Raw genomic sequence first — 23,872 nt, 5'->3', positions numbered from 1 at the left:
CTGAATGCTGTTTATCAATTCAATTGTGCCCTTCAGTTTTCGTATTTGAAAAGCAGCACTAAAGTTAAAGAATAGCTTAGATAAGTGTCCAGAATAGTTTTTTTGTTACTTTGACTTTAACTGAACATTGTTAAATAAGGTACTGATGGCAGTGATTATTTGCTCAGCTTCATGTCTGCAGATGCATCGAGGGAATATATTTTTCAAACTGTCAACTACCATTGCCATTATAGCTGAAGTTTCCTATATGTTTTTGTAATTGCGAGTTCTATTCTCTGCAGATAGGATTGCTGCATGCTGTCATGTCAGATAAAGAATACAATGTCATCACAAGTTGTATTTCGACGAATTTATCAGAGACACCCAACCTTCCCCCCAGTTTCCGTGAAAATGTAAACCGGACAAAAGAATCAATACGCCTACTTGCGGATAAAGTCAACCTCAATAACCATTTATTGCTTTCACGTACTGTCGTCATCATGATGGTGAATGTTCAGTGTGCGTTGCTAGAGCTTCGCAATGGCTCAGATGCTGAATCACCTCTCGCAGAGCTTGCTGTGAGTATCTCTAACGAGTTATGCAACACGTTTTGTTTAGGAATTGATTAATGCGATACTTGGTTACTGGTGCTGCACATATTTCATCTTTTTTTTTTTGAGGAATTTACAGCAGGATAGACTCCTACTGCTCTTAAATTTAAAAAAAGATATAAGTTACAACATATGTACAGGGGCCTAATTATTAGGACCCCATAGCCAGGCTGACCAAGCTCAAAGAGAAATTAAACTACAATCCCTGCACATATTTCATCTTATTTGTCCCACACAGTTTCTAGCTTCAGCTCGAGCTTTTATGCTACTCCCTCTGATCCATAATAAATGTTGTGCTAAATCATACAACTTTGTACTAAATCAGCAACACTTATTATGGAACAGAGGGGCTATTTATTTTGTTTTTATTCTGATAGCATGTTGGTTACCGTCATACATTTCCTTTTCTGCAGCTGGAAGGTTTATGGGTTTCTTATAGGACAACTTCACTGCTTGAGATGGATCTTTATTTGTCTATACTTAAATTTTCGGTTCGTGATATCCGTCCAGATACAAAGTCGGAGATGCGCTTGATGCTTGGTTGTTATTCAGAGACTTCTAAACTGAACACACCAGACCCATCTACTGATGTGGGAGTTTCTAACCTCACCATGCTGATACTGGATTATCGATGGCGTTCTTCCTTCCAATCGTTTGTTATACGAGTCCAACAGCCTCGCATACTTGTTGTCCTGGACTTTCTGCTCCCAGTTGTTGAGTTTTTTGTGCCTTCCTTAGGCACAATAACAGGCCGAGATGAAAGTCTCAACCCAAAACTGGATCCTCTTATGACGTCAAATGACATTATACTTTGTGGGCCTGTTTTCTTACAGAGAGAGAATGTTATTCAACTCTCTCCTGAGAGGCAGCTAATAGTTGATGGTTGTGATATTGATGAGTTCACTTATGATGGCTGTGGAGGCACCATATCATTATGTGAAGAGTTTGACAAGAAGGGACAACTATACTCCGGGACTATAATCATTGTTGGGCGGGGTAAAAGGCTAAGATTCAAAAATATTAAAATTGAGGTGCATGCTCTGTGAGCTTGTGCTTTGTTTAATTGTGTTGATTTAGGTTAACTGTTGTATAGTTTGTGTGATGCCCTAATTTTCCGATCACACCATTGCTATGCACCCTAACTTAATACTCTATATTTTTTGCATGTGTACAAGAATGGTGCATTACTGAGGAAGTGTGTTTACTTGAACACTGGAAGCAGCTATTCAATTGCTGCTGAAGATGGAGTAGAGGTTTCAGTGATAGAAACTACGTTTAACAATGACGAAGACAATCGTTTCCATACTGAAGAATACAACAAGCAAATCAGTGCTCTTCAGACTGCCGCTGATACACACTCAAACCAAATGTTGAGCTTTACATTTGAAGCACAGGTATCAAACTGACTTTGAAAGTTTATACAAATTCCTTGGCAATCTTGCACTATTATGTCATTGTTCAGTTGGATCCTTTTGTTAGTTAGATGCTACTCCCTTCGATCTACAATAAGTGGTTGTACTAATTCACCAACACTTATTGTGGAGTACTTAAAGTTTTATACTTTTGGAGTTCCCATAAGCTCATCACTATCTTTGTGCATACCTTTAGATTCAGACTCTGGAGCAGTACATATGCCAGTGTCTCTAAAAGATGACGACATACCTGTTTTTAGTTTTTCAGTTTCGTCTCATTGCTTGCCAAGCTGCATGCTAGGAAGCAGTTCCAATTCTAGATGTTCTAGTCACTATGACATGGTTTCAGTGCCGTGGTTGAGGAGGCTTGCTCATGGCCCATGACATAGCATATCTGACATAGGCATCCCGAATGGGCCAGCCGAATAAGGTACCCGGGGATAACTGAAGGCCCATGACCAGAAGATTACAAAGTTCGGAAGCCCAATAAAGCGTCGATATGGAAGATATAGATAGATTAGGAATAAAGAGATTTGTAATTGTACGGGACGGACTCAAATAGCCTCTCGCTATTTGTAACTTGTACGATACGAAAGCCTCGGCTCCACCTCCTTTATAAGGGGGAGCCGAGGGAGAAAGAAAGGATCGAATCTTCGTCAACACAAACCCTAGTTTTTAGCAGTCGAGCACCTTTTCGGCTCAAACCTTCTGAAGCAGCACAAGGTTGTGGAGGAACAGCTCCACCGTGTTGCTACAATGTGGACAGCACAAATGTTGAAGGAACCGCTTCAACGTGCTGCGCTAGATATCGCTCTAGGGGCGTAAGCTAGATATCGCTCTAGGGGCGGGGCTGTCAAGAGTTCAATCCAAAACTCTCAACACACAAGATCTAGTCCAAGATCTAAGACAGAACACAAGGTTCTATTTATTTGGTAGGTAGGGGTACATAGTCCGCTTCCATAGGTAGAGGTTGGACCTCTATTTATAGGCTGCATGAGCCTTCACTACTTAGCTCTACTTACAACTAGAGTGTTCTAGAGAACACTACATAAGCTAGGGAAAGAACTACAAATATCCTAGTTACAACTTATACTAGAATACTCTGGAAACCACTACAACACATATGACTATAGGACCAAACTACCTAGAATACAATAGAAGTGTGTAGAAGCTACTACTAGATTTTAGTTGGTTCTATTTTATTTTATTTTCTCTTCTGTCCCTCATCACCTTCAAGATCTACTTGCCCTCTACTTTCCTCTAAACCCTAGTCTACAATCTGTAGGCATTGACAAGTTAGAACCTTGTCAATATCCTTTCCACCTGCTGTTTTTTAAGCTCAAGCACATGGCTTGGTGTCTCTTATCCAGGACCCACAGGCACATTGGTAATGTCTGTGAGTTGTTTGACTCATCCATCTTGATCTCGCAAGAGGGAATATTGCTTGCTCCAGATGAACGACGATGAGTGTGGAAGAAGTTAGCATCGCTACATGGGCCTCGAATTTACGGCTGCCGGCCCATGGTTTTAAAGGCGTCCCAGCCCCCCCCCCCCCCCCCCTCCACCTTGAAAAATCGACCGCTTTAGGCGCCTAGGCGTCATAGCGCCCCCAAACCGCTCTAAGACGCCTTAACGGCTTTAAAACCATGTGCCCGCCCCACAGAGTTGGCGCATGTTGAGGCTTCTTCAGGATGTTGCAGGACGCTGGTCAAGTACTTGGAATGATGGTGACCATGACACTGCAAATTCATTATTAATTTGAAGTGCCATCTGCACTTAATCTTGTAAATTCTACATTTGCTTCATAAAGTTGGTATAACCTTCCCAATTACCACTATGTTTTTTTTCCTTCTCTCACTGTCTGGAATAAAAACTTGTATTCCATGGATCTCCTGGCCAACAATACACATAGTTATGTATGCACAAAACCTCTTAGACAATGGGGTAATACAGACGGTATAAAAGGCCTATACATATATGTAATGTAGACGGGCATTGTAGACAGTTGCATGTTTGCATTCAGTTTTTTGTTGACCTGTTGAGTTCTGGGTATATGGATTCCAATCTTAAGCTAATTTCGTGTATTGATGGGCACACTTTCTTTTGATAATGTTCAGGTTGTATCCCCAGAATTTATCTTCTACGACAGTTCAAAGTTATTAATGGATGATTCCTTGCACATTGAGAAGCTTCTTCGTGCCAAGATGGATTTCAGTTTCATGTTTGTCTTCCTCTCTCTAATCCCGCTAAACCATTTGTTTGTTTTTTTATCATTGTAGATCTGACAAATTTATCTCCTTACCTATATAACCCTCTTACACGAAAACAGGTATGCTTCAAAAGAAAAAGACATATGGGCTAGATCGGTGGTTAAAGACCTGACAGTAGAAGCTGGTTCTGGTCTTCTTGTTCTTGAGCCAGTAGATTTTTCATGGAAATATACTTCAGTCAGTGAAAAAACGAACATAATACTGACATCTTCTGAAATATGCATCCATCTTTCGCTGAGTGTTGGTTCTCTCATGCTCAAACTGCAAAATCAAACCCTTGCTGCTTTGCAGTTTGGCAATATTAACCCGCTGGTCTCTTGTACTAACTTTAAGCGAGTTTGGACGTCACCGGAAGGTACTTGTTTGTTAGTTCATCTAGTTTTTGTTGGAAGGCACATTATTGTATTTCTGCTGTATTTGTTTTGTTTCTTCGCTCAAGTGGTTACGTACCCAGTTAATCTCATTGATCGATCATATATTGTAGGATATCTGCCTGGTTACAATCTCACCTTTTGGAGGCCGCAAGCTCCTTCAAATTATGTCATTTTAGGTGATTGTGTGTCCTCAAGGTAAATTTTCTCCTTGTGATCTACCACCTGGTGACTTTATTTTTTATCGTCAAATGTGCGTTGGTGACTTTATTTTTCATCAGTCATGTGTACTACCTTCCGTATCCTACATAAGCATGACAACTGGCGTTGGCGTGTGACTGAACCCAGATACTGGGCTTTACCTGGATTGGTAGTACATCCAGAATCTTGTCCATCCAGCTTAATTCTTCGCAGATCCTTTATTTGCTGGGGAATGTTGTTCTAATGTATTGTACATCATTCCATTGACCTGAAACAGACCAACGGTTTAAAAATTATAATTTCTGGAAATTGGTGCAAACCAGGCTTAAGAATCTGCTAGGAACTGGCTGGCTACCAAACAATTAATTGGGGACAAAGGAAGTATTGTACTGACTAGTCTTGTGGCTTTTATCTCCTATTGGAACATAAATATTTGGCAAGGATAATCGAACTTTAGATAGAGTTCACTTTGGGTCTAAGCATGGATAAACAAGAGCAGGCCACTGAAAACTACTCTTGAAACATAAATATTTTGTGTTGGGATATTTTGAGAAACTAACTCATTGTTATCTATCTTATTTGCCACAGTAGAATTCGTTACCACATACCCTGGTTTATCGCTGAACTCCTCCCTTTGATATGATGAATTGAATTCGTCTGAATTTTGGTTATAAATTTTATTGAGATTTGTGTTTAATTAAGAAGTTATTTTTTTAAAACATAAGGCATTATGCCCAGCTTTAAATTAATAAAGCCACCAACGGCCAGAGCTACAAGGTGATGAGGAGAACAACAAAGAAAACCAGAAAAATACAGGGCAAACAAGATGTAACAACAAACACAGCCTGCAAACGCCTATGTTTTCATCTCTGATCAAGGTAGAGCTAGCGAAGCGGAGGAGGAGGGCGCCACACCAACGGACGAAAGCGCCTTCATCTGCTACAAACACGGACGAACTGCATCACGGTACAACCCATCCATCGCCGAAGAGGCCGCCCTCTTGCCGAGGTTCGAGGGCGCCGTACCGTCAGACGATGGAATGCTCACCCTAGAGCTCAAATTGTAGCTGATAGCCAGACAACCGAAGAAGAGGAGATTTCGAGCACACCCCCACGGGGACGACCACCATTCCGTAAGCCACTCAGCCTCATCCCAAGAACCACGCAACCACCAGTTGACATGGACCAAAGGCTCCAATGGCAGCGCCTTCAAGAAGGAAGCGGCGCCAAGGCGTCGTCGCTGCCCCGTCCAGCTAACCAGACCGAAGATTTTCACCCGGAGCCAATGGTGGAAGAGCACCATCCTCAATGACGCCTCCAGGGAGGGAATCGACGCACGAGAGCGTCGACATAACTGGTACTAACATCATCGGGCAGGGCTTTCACCCGACTAGCGACCCCCGTCCAAGGGACTACGCCAAGATCCGGGTAGGAGCACGAGGACTCCTACACCACGAATGCCTCCCATGCAGGCTATCTTGCTGCCCGCACAGCCGAGACCACCTACCAGCACCGCACGGTGGCACCTGCCGCGTCCACGACCTGGAGCCGCTGCTTTGGAAACCATGGAGCCGCCAAACCCGACTCCCTCTGGAGCACAAGCCGCACGCACGCAGCAAGCCAGCCCCGCTGCCGCACGCACGCACCTCCAGCACCCACAGCCACAGCCACCGTCACCATCCCTCCAGGCCGCAGCGAAGCCGGCCCTGTACAGATCTGCGTAGACCGGAGAGATCCACGCCCAAAGAGCAGTTCAGAGGCCCGCCATGGCTGCAGATTGACACCCTGGTCAGATCTGGCCGCAGGTTGACCCATGGTCAAATCTGGCGGCATGCCCTCGCCTACCAGCATGGGCCAGCGAGCGGGAGACCCGACTCACGACAAACAGCGGAGGGGTGGCACTAACTGGACCGAGACCTTGCTTGCCGCTGAGAAGCTAGGCGCCGTTCGCTGTGAATGGAGAAGGAGAGGGGAGGGCTGCAGGATGGAGGCTGCAGGAGGCGGAGGAGGCTCGCCGCCGCCACAGGCCGACTGGCGGCGGTGGTGGTGGCGAGGGCAGGCGCAGGGGCAGGCGGCGCTGAGGGGGAAGACCTAATCGCCTCCGAGTCGCCCAAGCGAGGACAACGCGGGGGGAGGGGGGGAGAAGTTATTTTTTCATTGGGACATGGTTTGTATTCACAGGTAATGTGGACAATGTTTTTTTGAATTTTGAAGGACATGGAATGCAGAGGTGGGAGGCATGCAAAATAAATTAATTTGTACAACTATATGTAGGGTATGTGACCGCCTCTAATACATGATCAAAAATTTCAAAGGTTGACAGAACATATAATTTTTGAAAGGCAAACAAATAACCTACCATCTCTTGCAAAAAAATGGCTGAAATCAAGGACAAAATTGTAACTAACGATGTTTGGTTTTTGGGGGGCCTGTTATGGTTTCTGATTAAACCATTGCTACTTCTACTTCTTTTCTACTATCTATTATTATGTATGAAGTTAGGGTCGTTTTGCAAATTTGCAGAAATAATTAGATGCAAATAATCTCATCTGGTGTATATGTAAACCAGTGCATTTGTGTTTTCGAATTATCTCAGCACACAAGTTAGAAGTGTGGCTATTGATCAACAATATTTTAATCCAGCAATAAATATGAAATGGTTTCCTATTGGTGGCCAGTGGGCCCACTTGCTCTTCACTGTCACTGTTCGTGCCAGTCATGAACACTCTGAACAAGGCGTTGGTCAAGGCCATAGAGTGGGGTGTCCTGAAGCGTTTAGCACGCCAGGAGTTGCGGACGATGTCGTGATCTTCTGTCACACGGATAAGGATGAGTTACGCGCGGTGCGCGACATCCTTGAGCTCTTCGGCCATGCATCGGGGCTGCGAATGAACTTCATGAAGTGCCCCGATTGCATGCTTGGAGGAGGAGGCTGCTTGGGCGGCGGCGGTCATGGAGTGCCAGCTGTCACCCTACCCCGTCAAAATATCTGGGCATCTCACTCGCCATTAGACGGCTTCCTTGCGACTCATACCAGCCGGTGATTGACCGTATCGCGGACAAGCTACCCACCTGAAAAGCCTCCATGATGCTGAGGGCGGGGCGACTGGCCCTCATCAAGTCGGTGCTCGTGGCAATTACACTTCACCAGCCCATAGTGCTATCCCTAAACAAGAAAGCTCGAAAGCAGGTGAACAAGATCTTGCGCATGGGTGGGCAGGAAGGATGCCAAGGGTGGACACTGTCATGTCAACTGGGACAAGGTTGCCATGCCGTTTTGGTACGGTGGTTTGGGCATCCCGGACCTTGCACGGACGGCCATCAGCCTCCGGGTCCGTTGGTATGCAGTTCTCCAGGGATGAACGTCAGGTGTTCCTCCAGCATGATGGTGTTCTGGCAATACAGGTGGATTGACGGGAAATCGGTGGAGGATCTAGCGCTGGATCTCTACGCGCTGGTTAGGAGCCGACCATGGAAGCTCCACACGGTGCAGCAGGCGCTGGCTGACCACAGATGGATTACCGACTTTTCAGGGGCATTGGGCCCACTTGCCCTTTGGCAATACATCCAGCTCTGGGTTTGCCTCCGTGGATTACAGCTCACCGAGGTGTTGGACGAACTGGTGTGGCGCTTGTTATGCGATCCACACCCAGAGCCATGCGTAAATAAACTTCGTCGCTGATTATGCTCACGGCGTGGTGCATTTGGAAGCATCGGAACTAGGCCGTCTTCGACAACGCTAGTCCCTCAATATCCTCGTGCTGGGACACGGTTAACTCGGTTAAAGCGGAAGCAAGAGCGCGGGTGCGAGGGGTCTTGGCCAGCTGCTCCCCTAGTTAGCTTTCAGTCGAGTTGTATGGTGTGGTGTTGGTCCTCTCTTGTACATATAACCTTCTTTTCTATCAATGCATCGAAACACAATACTTTTTGCGTTTTCGCGAAAAAATATGAAAAGGTTTGGCCATTGTATTTTTTATTCGTTTCTACATTTATCACTATGGAGAATGATTTTTTATAATTTGACTGCTCAGGAATGTTAATCCATCCTACACTTTTAATGTGGTACCTCTTACATTAAAACTTTAGTACTCCCTCTGATCCATAATATGTGTCGGGGTCTTAGTTTAAATTTGTTCTACTCCCTTAGTAAAACCACGACACTTATTATGGATTTGAGGGAATAGAAAAGATGCAATATATTTTCAGTTCTATGAGAAGTAATATGTACATTGTTTCCTGTCAACTCTTTTGTGGAGCAGCTAGCTGATATGTGGTTGCCACCTCTTCCCTTGATTTTCGAAGTTTTTGGAAGATCGGTGGACTTTCAGTTTTTAATTAGGAACTTCTAGAATTTTGTTATCTTTCATCCTGTCCTGCTAAAGCTAATGCGTTGGGTGACTCCACCTCCTCAGGTCTGTGCCTCCTTCTCAGGTCGTTGTTGCTGTAAGCAACACCTATGGCCGTGTGCGGAAACCTCTTGGATTTAGGCTTGTACATACATTACCTGGATCTCTGGAGTTAGCGGATTCAAAGAAGACAACTGAGGAAAATGACTGTTCTATCTGGATTCCTGTGCCGCCACCTGGATACTTAGCTGTAGGATGTGTGGTAAATAGTGGAAGGCAGCCACCTTCAAATCATGTTGTTTACTGCCTTCGTTCTGATCTAGTGACGTCTGCAGCATTTTCAGATTGTATACATACTCTCTTGTCTGCTCCTGGGTAATGACATCATCATTCTGCATTATTTGGTCTGCCATTGTTTATTTTGATCATTTGTCCTCCACAAAAGATTTAGTAGCACCTATGTAGGATTAAACTGAAAATACTAACAAAAGTTGTATTTGTTCTTGTATTTATTATCTTCTTTCTGCAGAATGCCTTCTGGATTTAGCATCTGGCGTGTGGACAATGTGGTTGCTACGTTCCATGCACACAGTTCTGCAAACCAACCCACCAGAACTGAAGCTCTTGATTTGCATCATGTTCTGCTAAGGAATCCAAACTGCTATATCATTAAAGATCTGAATGCAGATTCTTCTGCTCAGAGTGAGCAGCCAACTGATCAATTAATTCATCGCAAGAGTACTTCCGGATGGGATGCTGTTAGAACTTTTTCAAGGCCAAACAGCTACTGCACATCTACTCCACATTTTGAAAGAATATGGTGGGATAAAGGTGGCGATACAAAGCGGCCATTTTCAATATGGCGGCCATTACCTCGTTTTGGCTTTGCTTCAGTTGGCGACTGTATAACCGAGGGGTAATGGTCTCTTTATTCTGGCAGGTAGATTTTGAAGACGATGCGTTTCTTTGTGATACTTAATTCACATGCCTGTGCTTCTTTCAGGCTTGAACCACCTACTCTTGGCATTCTATTTAAGTGTGACAACAAGATAGTTTCTGAAAGGCCTGTACAGTTCACGAAAGTAGCACAAATTGACAGAAAAGGCGTTGATGAAATATACTTCTGGTATCCAGTGGCGCCTCCTGGATATGCTTCTCTTGGATGTGTTGTAACGAAAACAGATGAAATGCCAACCAAAGATTCCATTTGCTGTCCTAAACTGGGCTCTGTGAACCAGGCAAATATCTCAGAGGACCCTATCTCCAGGTCTTCTAGCTCAAAAGGACCTAACTGCTGGAGCATCTGGAAAGTTGGAAATCAGGTTATCCGTCGCACTTGCATCATTTCTTATAACATTATTTCAGCTGACGTTTGTAGGAATCTAACACTCTGATGTTTTAGGGATGCACTTTCCTTGCACGACCTGATCTAAAAAAACCATCAGCTCGATTGGCATACAGTATTGCAGATCATGCTAAGCCAAAGGCACCTGACAATATTACTGCCGAGTTGAAGCTGGGATCTTTGTCAATCAGCATCCTTGACAGCTCCTGTGGAATGGTGTGTAGGCATGCTAAATTATGTTTCCTTTTCCAGACATCTTGTTGAAACATTTGTATTCTGTAGTTAAGTGATTTTCAAATATGTAGGTCACACCAATTTTCGACACTACAATTGCGAGTATAAATCTTGCGACGCATGGGAGATTTGAGACAATTAATGCGGTGTTGATTTGTTCAATTGCTGCATCCACATTCAATAGACACTTGGAAGCATGGGAACCCTTGGTTGAGCCATTTGATGGAATATTCAAGTAACCTTTCTATTTACCCGACAAAATTTACGGTTCCCTTACTTTTTTATGACTAAATTGTATTTGTTCAATCCTTATTGAAGGTTGGAAACATATGATACCAGTGAACACCCTCCTTCAAAGGTTGGTAAGAGGATACGTGTTGCTGCAACAAGTCCTCTAAATGCCAACCTGAGTTCTGCAAATCTTGATTTACTTATCGAAACTTTACTGTCATGGAGAAGGCAAATTGATATTGAAAAAAGATCGTCAATCAGAAATGAGGTTCCGTCTTATCATGTCAACTACTTGGTTTTTGCTGCTTTCTGTACTCTTCCCGTCACGATTTATATTTTCTCCACCTATTTTGCAGGACAATGTTGAAAATTTAAAAATAGCTGATGATTTGTCCTGTTCTGCTTTGGATGAAGATGATATCCAGAGGGTAGTTTTTGAGAACAAATTAGGATGTGATGTTTATCTTAAGAAACTAGAAGATACTGAAACCACTATTGAGCTGTTACAGCATGATAATCAAATTTCATTGTTAATGCCACCTGCGCGGTTTTCTGATAAATTAAATGTATTGTCCAATTCCACGGAAGAAAGATATTATGTTGTCATACAGATCTTCGAGTCAAAGGTTATACTCGTATTCACCCACAAAAGTTTGCACATGCACCTTCTTTAAATGACTGACAGTGTGCTTTGTCTATATTGCAGGGATTGCCTATTGTCGATGATGGCAATGACCATAGCTACTTCTGTGCTTTGCGCTTGCTCATAGGAAGTCATACTTCTGATCAGTACAAGGTGTTCCCACAGAGTGCCAGGACAAGATGCGTAAAACCTGTTAAATCAACAGAGTTAAGGACACATCATGCTAAGTGGAACGAACATTTTATATTTGAAGTTCCAGAACAGGTAATTTTCAATGTGGTAGTTTCAGTGCAGTATTTAAATTTTTTATTTGATGGCTCATTCTTTTTAGACCTGTCCTGCAATAACCCATGGACAGATCTTAGTGTAAATTAATAAAAAAAAATTAACTTAGCTGCAAATCAACCCAATAACTTTTTTTTTGAGAGTATCGAATACTCTTTTTTCCTTCTCCTTCTTGTTTTGCTTTCCTTTTATTTCTGTTGGGTTTCATATCTTGCCTACCCCAACTTGCTTGGGAAAAAGGCTTTGATGTAGTAGTAGTGGCTGGATCTTTGGAAGCGAACCATTCGCTCTCCTCGCGTCGCCCCCCAGGCGACCGAGGAGGCGAACCCTAGCCCGCCGCCGCCCTTCTCTCCGTCCCCCCTTCCCCTCGTCGCTCCCAGAGACGTCGCCGGCCTAAGGCCACGACGCCGGTGAAGGGGGCAGCGGGGATCTGAGCTCCTGGCCCCCCGCGCAGTTCCTGGCTAGGGGATCTCTGCGCCGGGTCGCTGTAGCCTAGGTGGGGTCATCGGGCATCTCCTGGGCCGAGGGCTGGTCTTTGGCGCGGCCGGAGGTGCGGGAGGCGTCTGGTGGCGGCGGCCTTCCTTCCTGGGTGGGGGCTCTACCCTCTGCGCTTGGCGTGGAGGCTTCGGGCGGCGAGGCGGCGGCCTCGTGAGGTGAGGCGGCGTCGACCGCGCGGCCGGCGGCGTCCGCGGGTGCGGTGGCCCGGGGATCTGGCCGTGCGGACGGCAGTTCTTCGGTGGGTGCAGGCTTTGCGCCGGCGGCTGCGGCCGTCTCGCGCCAGATCTGGAAGGTCAGTTCCCTCGGTTTTTGGCTCTCTCCTCCCCGCAGGTCTCATAGTTTGGCGTCCTTGGCGCCAGAGTAGATGCTGTACGGGAGCTGGTGGGGTGCTTTGGAGCCGGAAGAAATTCTTGGTCTTTGACCACAGCGGCGGCGACGCCTTTGGCGCCGCTCACCTTCCTGGAGGCGCTGCCGAGGTCCCAAACCCCCCCACCCCCACCTCCGTTCCGGGCGAATGCTCAAAATCCTTCGGATTGGACGGCGGCGGTGCCATGGGCGTCGTACCCTCCTTGGAGGCGCCGTCTGGGGGCGGTGGCTGCCGGTGAGTGAAGCCGGGCGTGGTGGGTTCTGTGGCTGGGGTGCTGCTGCTGGAGGCGATGGTCGACTGCGCTTGGCTCCCCTGCATCCTTTGTGAGCTGTGTCTGCCTCTAGCTTTCCCTCCGTCTCGGTTGGTCCCTGTTCGTGCTGGTGGCGGCTGTGGTGTGCTCGTCGCTGCAAGAAGGGCTTTGTGACGCATCCCTCTGTGTTGGTCTCCGGGTCGGTACAACCTCCTTGTTCAAGGGTGAGCAGCTCCTCGTTTGACGGTTCGGCGCCCTCGATCCAGGGCGAGAGGGTAGGGACCCTCTTCGGCGAGGAAGGAGGTTGGTGCTCTACCTAAGTCACTGGAAAATGCTCACTTGGTGCTGGCTTCAATGGCGTCTGGCCGTTCCTCTGTTGCCGTCAGCTTTCGACTAGGCTTCGAGCATGGAGGTCTTCGTCTACCTCAAGCTGGGCTTGATTCTTATCTTTTTTGTGCTTGGGGTGTGCGTGGTGTTGTAAGCTGCTTGCAGCATCCTTGTATCATCGGCCGTATGGCTTTATTAATTTAAAGCTGGGCATTCGTGCCTTCTTTTTAAGTAGTAGTAGTAGTAGTAGTAGCAGTTGAGCTTTATTGGCCTACTACATCTCATTCTGTAATATTCTGCATCTTTCTTTTTATATGGGTGTGTTAGTAGTATTGCATTAATTGTTATCTTATGTACTTTGCAGGCTTCAGCTAATTTAGAGATTGAGGTAACAAATCTGGCATCAAAGGCTGGTAAAGGTAACTTTATAACTAATACTTGTATCGTACTTAACAGTTTTCAATTGTTTTTCTTTATATTTCCTATCAAATACTTGATTTTTGCTGCTTTTTGTATTCTTATTTTACTGTATAAGATCAGTAACAAACTGATCAATTTTTCTGCCTTCCAATTTTTGCTGTGCCTATCTCCTTCAAAACTAGCCATTGTTTACTATCTTTTATCTGTAATGAACTGATAAATTCAAGTCTTGCATGTGCTTGAGAAATTTGTCTACCATAGTTGGAATTGTATAAAGATGAGAATAAAAATGCACAGGAGATCCCTAAGTAGCAGCCTCTTTTATCTGCGAATTATTTCTCTGTAATATGAACTTGTTGAGATTGTCTCTTTATATATCAATACTTTGTCTACTAGTGCTTAAATTTTTTTTTTGAAGTATATCATCGAAATGATCTATGCTATTTTGATTAGTCAAGCTTGTATGGAAGTCCTCTATAAACTAGGTTGTTTCTTAAGCCGTGCTGTTGTAGGAAGTGCAAACATCTCATATGGAAGACATGCCATATTTTCACCTGATAATTGTTGACAAACTGCCATCCATTTTAAATGTCTGGGATTTGGTAACATCCTTCATTTATTTGTAAGGTGAAGTACTTGGCTCTTTATCAATCCCTATTGGGCGGGGCATGACAACATTGAAGCGAGCTTCTTCTATCAGAATCCTTCAGCAAGCTGCTGACGTCAAGCGAGTTATGACATGTCCTCTTACAAGGAAGGTGGTGCTGTTTTCTAGAACTTGCTTAGCTTTCGACAATGTTAAAAGACATGCTGAATTTCTATTTAGTCTACTTCTCATTTTGCATTCTGAATTACAGACAACTAAATCGTTATTTGCATTTTGTAGGGCACAGTATTTAACGAGGGAGACAACAAACACTATGGTGCTTTAGTACTTTCAAGTTGTTATATAGAACGATCTACTCAACCAAACTTTCAGAGCTGGAAAGACAGCATAAGCAATGCAGAGGGTGGTTTCTGGGTAGGGCTGACCCCAGATGGTCCATGGGAAAGTTTTACTGCAGTTTTACCACTGTCAGTCATCCCAAAATCACTTAATAATAACCACTTTGCATTTGAGATCACCATGAGGAACGGAAAGAAACATGCAACTTTGAGGGCTCTTGCTATTATTGCTAATGATTCTGACATGAAACTTGAAGTTTCTGTATGCCCTGTAAACAAGATTAGTAGCTCCATGTTAAATACTGGATCAACCAGTTCCACCAACACTGTTGATGAAGTATTTGAAAACCAGTGGTATAGACCCATTTCAGGGTGGACAAGTAACCACTCAAGTGACCATGGAATTGAATTAGGGCAATGGAGCACAAGGGACTGCTCTTACTCATCCAAGGTAGTTTCTTTCGGGCCTGTTGATGAATGAAATCACCCTGTCCTTTATGTGATGAAATGAACCTGCTTATTATCTTTTCTTTTTAGATTATGCAAAAAGTAACAATTGTAACATACATTGTTATCTTCTAACAAAATATATATGCATTATTATGAAGGCGTTCTTTGAGCCTCGTCTTCCACCTGATTGGAAGTGGACTTCACCGTGGAAAATCGAAAAGTCTAATTTCTTGGATAGTGATGGATGGGCATATTCTGCTGATATTCAAAACTTAAACTGGCCATCTTCCTGGAGATCTTCTAAATCACCACTTGATTGTGTTAGGCGAAGGCGTTGGGTACGTTGGAGGCAGCTATTGCAAGAGCAAAGCACGGAAATTCCTAGGAAAATAATTGCTATTGTCGAGCCTCATTCATCTACGGCATTGCCTTGGACTGCCATGATTAAGGATATGGATCTGTGTTTGCAAGTTCGCCCTTTTTCTGCCAAATCAGATGAATCATACAGTTGGAGTCAGGTTCTTTCACTAGGTTATGACAGCCAACCTAAGCAGCAGCAGCAATCTTCACTCTCTAGACAAAGCACCTTGAAACAATCATCTGTACCCTCGAGGAATTCTGTTCTTCGACTTGCTGAGCTTGAGAAAAAAGATGTGCTTTCGTGCTGCTCCCCTCCTGTTGGTATTAAACAATATTTCTGGCTTAGCATTGGAGTCAATGCTTCCGTTGTTCATACAGACTTGAATATGCCTGTTTATGACTGGCAGTTCTCCTTCAATTCAGTCCTTAGACTTGAAAATAAGCTCCCATATGAAGCTGAGTATTCTATTTGGGAGAAGTCTGCCGAAGGCAACATGGTTGAAAGGCAGCATGGTTTTGTATCATCAGGTGGAAGTGCGTTCATCTATTCAGCAGATATACGAAAATCCATTTATCTCACATTGTTTGTTCAGAATGGCTGGATTTTGGAAAAGGTAATGCCTATGCATTTTCATAGAATAGTTTCAAACCAATTTAGTGAATCACGGTTCATGTCATGAAAAGTTTGCTAGAGTTTTATAGTACCTGATCTGATGAGTCAGCTGGAATGCACTTTGTACCGCCCTGCTGTTCCCTGTATCTCATTTGTTCTATTAGATGGCTTAGTTGTTTCTGTGGCCTCTGTTGCATGTTTACGTTATTGGATGGATTAACTTAATTTATCCATTTCTCATTCCTATTAGGATGCTGTATTAATAATGGACTTGCTGTCCCTGGAACACATTTCTTCCTTCTGGATGGTTCAGAAACGAAGCCAGAGGTTTGGAAGCTTTTACACTTTCACGGTGTTTCCTTAATAACAGAGTCAAACACCATGTTGATTTGCCTCACAACATCTTTCAGATGCAGTCCAAAAAAATATGTTAACATGGTTATTTATAAGCGATAATTGAATTACAGTTTGATAGAACTATCTTCATTCAGTTTGTTTCTTCGTGGACTACTAGAATCTGAAGTAGCTCAGTTCAGAATACTTGATTTAGCATTTTATATTTGTATGTTAACTGTGATTATAGAGTTGATTTGGTATTATTCTAATACTTTCACTTGCGTACCAAATTAGGAGATTGCGTGTTAGTGTTGAACGTGACCTGGGAGCAAGTGATGCTGCACCAAAGACGCTAAGATTATTTGTTCCATATTGGATAAAAAACAATTCTTCCATTCCACTATCTTATCGTATTGTAGAAGTGGAACCAGCAGAAAACGCAGATGCAGACTCACTTAGCAGGCCAGACTCATTGAGCAGACCAGACTCATTGAGCAAAGCGGCTAAATCTTCAAAATTTTCCCTCAGATATTCTTCAAAATCTCTTGTCAGAAGAGGCAGCATATCACAGAGAAACTGCCAGATATTAGATATTATTGAAGATTGTGGTACAGACTATGTAATGCTCTCACCACAGGATTATGTGAACCGCTCGACCAATATGCGTGAGTCTCGAGATAACAACTTCAGCCCAGCTCGGGTTGCAATTTGTGTAGCTGTTGGCAGTTGCAAACAGTACAGTATTGGAGTGTCTCTGTTTGAGCTTGAGAACAAGGTATATACAGTGTGATATTGCACACGTTTGATAATACTTTCAAGCACGGCTTTGTTGATCAGTGCAATTTATCTGGTGCAGGAGCATGTCGATGTTAAAGCTTTCACTTCTGATGGATCATATTACTGGTTCTCTGTTCAACTGAAGATGGCTTCAGATAGAACTAAGGTTTGAATATTTATGTGTTATCTTCTGGATTTTGAAGTATTTATGTTTATTTCTGTACAGTGGTTATATATTGTCCTGTAGAATTTATTGGGTGACAAGTTCACTTACCATATTGTTAATTCTGTTCGTTCTGATTTACTATCTCAGTAGGGAATTAGAAACAAAGACCTATTTTAATTACAAGAATGATATACAGACTCCTGTGATAAGTAATTGCCATAGTTGACTCTCGTTCAACTATTGTTTGCCTCGGGCAGCATTGATTAGTGATGTACATGAAATTTTAGTTCAATATATAATGGTAAATATACAAGTTAGGAGCAATAAATAGATATCCTGATGTATGCCTACCAAGTTCCTCTTGCAAAAAGGTTTGTAGGATAAAGCTCATAGTGTTGGTCATATTATATCCTCAGTGTTTATATCTTTTACACCTACACTTCATATCTAGACCCTTGAGCGAAATGCCAAGGGATCCCGCCCCTTTGGTCTCGGTTTTTAAAGAGTATTTAGCGAAAAATTTACATTTTGTTGGTCTTTTTCACTAGTCACATGTGTAATCGCATGGAATTCATGTTCGATTGTTCAAATCGTATTTTCTATGTTTTGTCGATTCTGTTTTAACATTAAAAGGTTTGTTGTGACTTGTGAGGCAGTGATGTATATGTACCAGTGTATGTTTTCTCCTCTTGCATAGTATGCCTGTTTATGATTCAAGGAACAATTTAAAAAATGTATTTTCCTAATGCAGGTTGTAAATTTTCTTCCACGTGCACTTTTTATCAACAGAGTTGGGACAGGTATTATTTTATCTGAGTATCATACTGAGCTTGAGGAGCATGTATGTCCAACTGATCCTCCAAAGGTGTTCAGATGGCATTCAGAATTTGGAAACGAACTTTTGAAGGTTATTAACTTTGAATTGGTGCCTTTTGCGTACTTTTTTATTGGGTTTCTTGACTTCTTTGTTTTGTTTATCTTTTTTCCGTTTTGTATGCTTGCAGTTGCGGATGGAGGGATACAAATGGAGTACACCATTTAGCATTCATGCTAATGGAGTTATGTGTGTGCTCATGAACAGTGATACAGGAAATGATCAAGCTTTTGTTAGGGTAGATGTTAGAAGTGGAACGAAAAGTTCACGGTATGAAGTTGTATTTCAGCTTGCTTGCTGGTCCAGCCCGTACAGGTAAAACTTGTCAAATTCCCATTAACTTTTCTTACAATTAATAATCACATTATAAGTCACGTACACAGGGTAGAGAATCGCTCCATGTTCTTGCCTGTTCGCTTTCGGCAAGTTGGTGGTGATGATTATTCTTGGCGTAGTCTACCTCCAAATTCATCAGCTTCATTCTTTTGGGAGGATCTTGGCCGAAAACGTCTGTTGGAGGTATTGGTTGATGGAACTGACGCTACAAGCTCGATGACATATGACATTGATGTCATCATGGATCACCAGCCACTTGCTACTTCAAGTGGGCTTAAGAAAGCCTTGCGCATCACTGTTGTCAAAGAAGGGAAATTGCACGTCACTCAAATTAGTGATTGGCTGCCAGATAATAGAACTCGAGGGCAAACAACTGAGAGGCTATTATCGCCGATCTTTCAGCCATCAGAGGTAGACTGTGGGCAGTCATCTCAAGATCTGGATAGTGAATTCCATGTTACTTTGGAATTGACAGAGCTGGGCATTTCCATAATTGACCATATGCCTGAGGAAGTTCTTTACCTCTCAGTGCAGCAGTTATTACTTGCCTACTCATCTGGAATGGGTTCTGGAATCAATAGGTATAATCTTGGTTGTTTGCTTTGTTACTTTCTCATTGCTGTTTTCCCCCTCTTTCCTTTATGCTCAATATCCTGAAGTCTTCATTTTTTTCAATGGTAGGTTTAAAATGCGAATGCACTGGATTCAAGTGGACAATCAATTGCCTTTTGTTTCAATGCCTGTCCTCTTTTGTCCTCAGAAGACGGACAATCAATTTGACCATGTCCTCAAATTTTCTATGACGATGCAGACCAATAATGCTCTTGATTTTTGTGTTTATCCATATATCGGTATGCAGGTGAGCTCATTTACTCAATGTGGTCTATTACGAATTGGTCTTCGGATTGACAAAGCTATTTCAGTTTAATTTTTCACAGGCCTGTCATAGCTTGTACTGAGTAGAGATTTACTTACGTGTCTAGTACCTATCGGAGTAAATTATTTTGTTTGATCTTGACTGCCGCATTCTGGACAGTTATACTGCTGTACCCCGAGTTTTCACGTAGATATTATGATTTCTTTAAAACAAAAAAATCAATAACAATTGTCTATGTTTGCAAGTTCCTGAGAGTTGTATTTTTTTTTGTTAACATCCATGAACCAAATATTTGGCACCTCCACGAGATGGTTATTAAGTAGATAATATGAAGTAATCTGTATCTTAAAAACCAATTGCGTATGTTTGCAGGTTCCTGAGAATTGTGTTTTTTTTGTTAACATCCATGAACCGATCATTTGGCGCCTCCACGAGATGGTTCAACACCTAAAAATTGATAGGATATCTAGCTCTCAGCCTTCAGCTGTTTCTATTGATCCAATACTGAAAATAGGGTAAGCAATTAACCGCATCTTATTAGTATTTTTTTTTTCATTTTCTTTCCTGCTGTTAGTACTGAACCTTCAGTTACAGGCTTCTGAATATCTCTGAGGTCCGATTTAAAGTTTCAATGGCAATGTCCCCAACCCAAAGGCCAAGAGGAGTTCTTGGGTTCTGGTCATCCTTGATGACTGCACTGGGAAACATGGAGCACATGCCGGTAGGGTTGTGTTAACAAAAAATGTATCTTGGTCTTTCTTACTACTGATAATTGATTCTTTTATCTCTAGTTTTATGAAGTCGCAACCTTTTTTGCTTCTTTAGTTATTGCTTTCTCTAAGCTGATGTATTTTTTGTCAAACATTAAGGTTCGTATAGCTCAAAGGTACAGAGAGGAATTGTGCATGCGACAAAGTGCACTAATGAGCTCTGCTATATCTAACATCCAAAAGGATCTTCTTAGCCAGCCTCTTCAACTACTTTCTGGTGTTGATATTCTTGGCAATGCCAGTAGTGCTTTAAGTAACATGAGCAAGGGTATAGCAGCACTATCTATGGACAAGAAATTCATTCAGGGACGGATGAGACAGGTCCATAAACGCTTGTTTCTATGTTCATATGCATGTGTGTAATGTGACGCTAGTAGTATGAGTTGTACCTAAACGAATTGGTTTGCTGTTGCTATGCTCTTCTCCAGGATAGCAAAGGAGTGGAAGACTTCGGTGATGTCATACGAGATGGAGGCGGGGCTCTTGCAAAAGGAATCTTCAGAGGTGTCACTGGCATATTAACAAAACCCATCGAGGGTGCAAAATCTTCAGGTGTTGAAGGCTTTGTACAGGGAGTTGGAAAAGGCTTAATTGGTGCAGCTGCTCAGCCAGTGAGTGGAGTCCTCGATCTTCTATCTAAAACTACTGAAGGTGCAAATGCTGTAAAAATGAAAATATCATCAGCTATAATGGCTGAGGAGCAGTTGCTGCGTAGGCGTCTCCCTCGAGCCATTGGTGGTGATAGTTTGATCTATCCTTATGATGAGTATAAAGCAACTGGCCAGGTAATTTGCAGTCTCTCTATACAGGCCTTGATGTACTGAGTCTTGAATAACATCTTCTGGACAATATCTCAAATCTCTTTTTTGGCGGGGTTATGAAGGCTATCTTGCAGTTAGCTGAATCTGGTACATTTCTCGGTCAAGTGGACCTTTTTAAAGTACGAGGCAAGTTTGCATCTACTGATGCTTATGAGGACCATTTCATACTTCCTAAGGGGAAAATTGTTATTGTTACTCACAGAAGAGTGTTATTACTTCAGGTCAGACAAATTTAGACACTAGGTAACCTACGTTTATCAGGTTTTCAGTTTGATTTCATGATATGCTTGGTTTCAGATACCTATGATGACCCAGAGAAAGTTTAATCCTGCAAAGGATCCATGCTCGGTAATCTGGGATGTACTATGGGATGATCTTGTCACAGTGGAGATTACTCAAGGGAAAAAAGATGCTCCTGGATCCTTACCTTCAAAGCTTATTTTATATTTGAAGGCCAAGCCTGCAAATTCAAGGGAAGTTGTCCGTTTGATCAAGTGTAATCGTGGGTCCGACCAAGCGACTACCATCTACTCATCAGTTGACAAATCTTATAAAGCGTATGGCCCGAATGCAATAAAGGTACACACAAACATATAAATGTAAAAAATGTCATACTTGTACGTGTAAGCACATGGCATGCCTTTCCATAATGTTTAAATACCAAACTCGCTGTAGAATTAATTTAACATTGCCCAATATAATTTAGTTTGACTTGCGGCTGGACTTTGTCAATCTGAATGACTGCTGTCACCTAAACATTCTTCAGGAATTACTGAGATGGAAGGTACCAAGGCCATATGCCCCTCGCAATACTAATCGTCGCACTGTTCAGGATTTATCATTTGCATAGATGATATTGTTCAATGGCACTGTTCAGGATATTGTTCAATTAGATACACTTATGATGTTCCAGAACAAGTGTTCTGTCAATTATAGGACTGCATTTGAGCATACTCGGTAAAGCAAAAGGTATGGACACCTTAAGTGCTATTGTGTTACGCATATTACAGTTTTTTCTAAAAATTATCATGTTCATCAAGATTGTTTGAGTAAATTATATATTGCTAAATGAGTAATCGGCTTTGGCACCATTGCTACTCTATGTGAGCTTGGGCTGTTGTGATTTTGAAACTGAAGTTAAAGGGAATTTTCAGCTTGAATTTTGATAAAAATATTTAGCTCACAACTTCCCTTTTTGTTACTTTTTGTGGTGTAATGTCAGTCTATTCTTCACTAAGCAAGTAAGCCAACTTAATTTTAGTGCCAATAATGTGATCGACTGATAACATATTTCGAATTGCCAAAGATAATGCAATTGGCAAATAATATATGGTCAATTCTATTTTTTTCCTTTTTCTTTTTTCTGTCCTTTTTATATTTTTATGAGGTTTTTATTTATGTGAGTATTAGTATGAAATTCACTAAATTAGTAGAGGCAACACCATTTTCTCGCTGCTACAGTTCAGATGGAGAAGATTGTATTGTATCTGATTATCCTGCTGACAGTGCATGTGCTATTGTATCTGTGCATTAGTTAAATTAAACTTGAAAGTCTCCTCCGCAAAACCGACAATGTGGCTGTATCTTCTTTTCTTTCGAGAAATTGTTTGCTTCCATTGGCATTAGCATCCAACAGATGTGTACCACGATTCATATTCCGCTTATATTTTGCAGGCATTGGTAGGCTTGCAGCTCGAGTAGTTGGGAGTGTAGAGAAGGCAACTGCTTATAGGTATGTTAGGACATCAAAATATACCGCTGACGTACATGTACATAGCTTTGTAGGTTTGAGAAACTTCTTAATCAAAATACTACGGCGTTGTTGCTCATAGTATAACAGATTTCTCCTATGTAAATTGTACAAGCTTGTTATAACCAGAAAAAAAATCGTTAAAGCTCGCTTGTGAGCGCTACCATATGTGCCTTGTATCGTGGCTTTGCCCCTATGCCTTATGCATGTCATTTTGCTTTACCTTGATTATACTTCATTGATGAGGTGGTGCTATGGCGATTTCATGGTCGGTCATCAAGGCCATACCAGTGCTTGGAGCTTGTCCCTTGCCGCTGTCACCATGGATGGCCTCGGTTGTGTTGTGATGCCGTCTGCGTCTCAAGCATGCTGAGAAGCTGCTGGTGTTGGCCGCACAAGCACTCTGAGAAGCTGTTTCATGCCCTTTGATCCACTAGGCTAGCTCCTTCATAGCATTTGGGAACGAGAAGCAAGCATCCAACTAACTTGCGGTGATCATGTTAAATTCATTGATTCTTATGCCCGTCCGGCCATGTCATGTCGGTATGTTTCTCAAATGCCATGAGCACATCTGATGAGGACATCCGGACATCCTACTGATTTACTACCTCCTCCACTTCATGATAATCAAGATGAGATGTTGCTCGAAAAGGATTGGACCCATTACAAGAGCGGAAATTTACTCCTAAATGAAACTGATGTTTACTTGATGATAAAGTTAAAGTTATATTGTAAGAGCATCTCTAGCAGAGCCAGTATAACGCGGAACCGGAACCGAAAACTACGAGTTCGGTCTCCCGAACTGTGCGAAATTGTTGGATTTAGTCACGGCGTAGAACAGAAACTGAACAGAAAACGCGGAAATCAAACGTCGCGGGAAATTGAAATCGAAGCTGAATTCGTTGATAATTTACAATATGCATCTTCGACCTACATTCGATACTAGGGGCCTAATTTAGACTAGATTTAGTCCCCGGAGTGACTATACTATCACCGGGGCGCTTCATG

General features: G+C 42.6%; 1 protein-coding gene across 1 annotated transcript in view; it reads left to right on the top strand.

Annotated features, from left to right (window-relative positions):
- LOC124692276 overlaps positions 1-23,030 on the top strand; it is a 59,782-nt gene extending 36,752 nt beyond the window's left edge. Inside the window, exons 33-65 of the mRNA XM_047225615.1 lie at positions 282-557; positions 1,004-1,621; positions 1,766-1,984; positions 4,120-4,223; positions 4,332-4,627; positions 4,757-4,841; positions 9,256-9,564; positions 9,719-10,105; positions 10,193-10,511; positions 10,592-10,750; positions 10,840-11,003; positions 11,087-11,267; positions 11,356-11,625; positions 11,706-11,906; positions 13,734-13,788; positions 14,417-14,547; positions 14,676-15,185; positions 15,343-16,158; positions 16,408-16,484; positions 16,788-17,268; positions 17,350-17,436; positions 18,188-18,343; positions 18,441-18,625; positions 18,694-19,227; positions 19,328-19,505; positions 19,896-20,038; positions 20,118-20,244; positions 20,393-20,614; positions 20,722-21,078; positions 21,177-21,335; positions 21,412-21,693; positions 21,881-22,083; positions 22,789-23,030. Coding sequence (XP_047081571.1) covers positions 282-557; positions 1,004-1,621; positions 1,766-1,984; positions 4,120-4,223; positions 4,332-4,627; positions 4,757-4,841; positions 9,256-9,564; positions 9,719-10,105; positions 10,193-10,511; positions 10,592-10,750; positions 10,840-11,003; positions 11,087-11,267; positions 11,356-11,625; positions 11,706-11,906; positions 13,734-13,788; positions 14,417-14,547; positions 14,676-15,185; positions 15,343-16,158; positions 16,408-16,484; positions 16,788-17,268; positions 17,350-17,436; positions 18,188-18,343; positions 18,441-18,625; positions 18,694-19,227; positions 19,328-19,505; positions 19,896-20,038; positions 20,118-20,244; positions 20,393-20,614; positions 20,722-21,078; positions 21,177-21,335; positions 21,412-21,693; positions 21,881-21,964 — 8,172 coding nt within the window. The 3' untranslated portion in view covers positions 21,965-22,083; positions 22,789-23,030. The remainder of the gene's footprint in view (positions 1-281; positions 558-1,003; positions 1,622-1,765; positions 1,985-4,119; positions 4,224-4,331; positions 4,628-4,756; positions 4,842-9,255; positions 9,565-9,718; positions 10,106-10,192; positions 10,512-10,591; positions 10,751-10,839; positions 11,004-11,086; positions 11,268-11,355; positions 11,626-11,705; positions 11,907-13,733; positions 13,789-14,416; positions 14,548-14,675; positions 15,186-15,342; positions 16,159-16,407; positions 16,485-16,787; positions 17,269-17,349; positions 17,437-18,187; positions 18,344-18,440; positions 18,626-18,693; positions 19,228-19,327; positions 19,506-19,895; positions 20,039-20,117; positions 20,245-20,392; positions 20,615-20,721; positions 21,079-21,176; positions 21,336-21,411; positions 21,694-21,880; positions 22,084-22,788) is intronic.
- Positions 23,031-23,872: the final 842 nt, after the last annotated feature.

This window comes from Lolium rigidum, chromosome 2 (assembly GCF_022539505.1).
Source record: "Lolium rigidum isolate FL_2022 chromosome 2, APGP_CSIRO_Lrig_0.1, whole genome shotgun sequence".
In the NCBI taxonomy this organism is placed as follows: Eukaryota; Viridiplantae; Streptophyta; class Magnoliopsida; order Poales; family Poaceae; genus Lolium; species Lolium rigidum.
The sequence above is the reverse complement of the archived record's forward strand: the minus strand, read 5'-3'. Positions and strand labels throughout refer to the sequence as shown.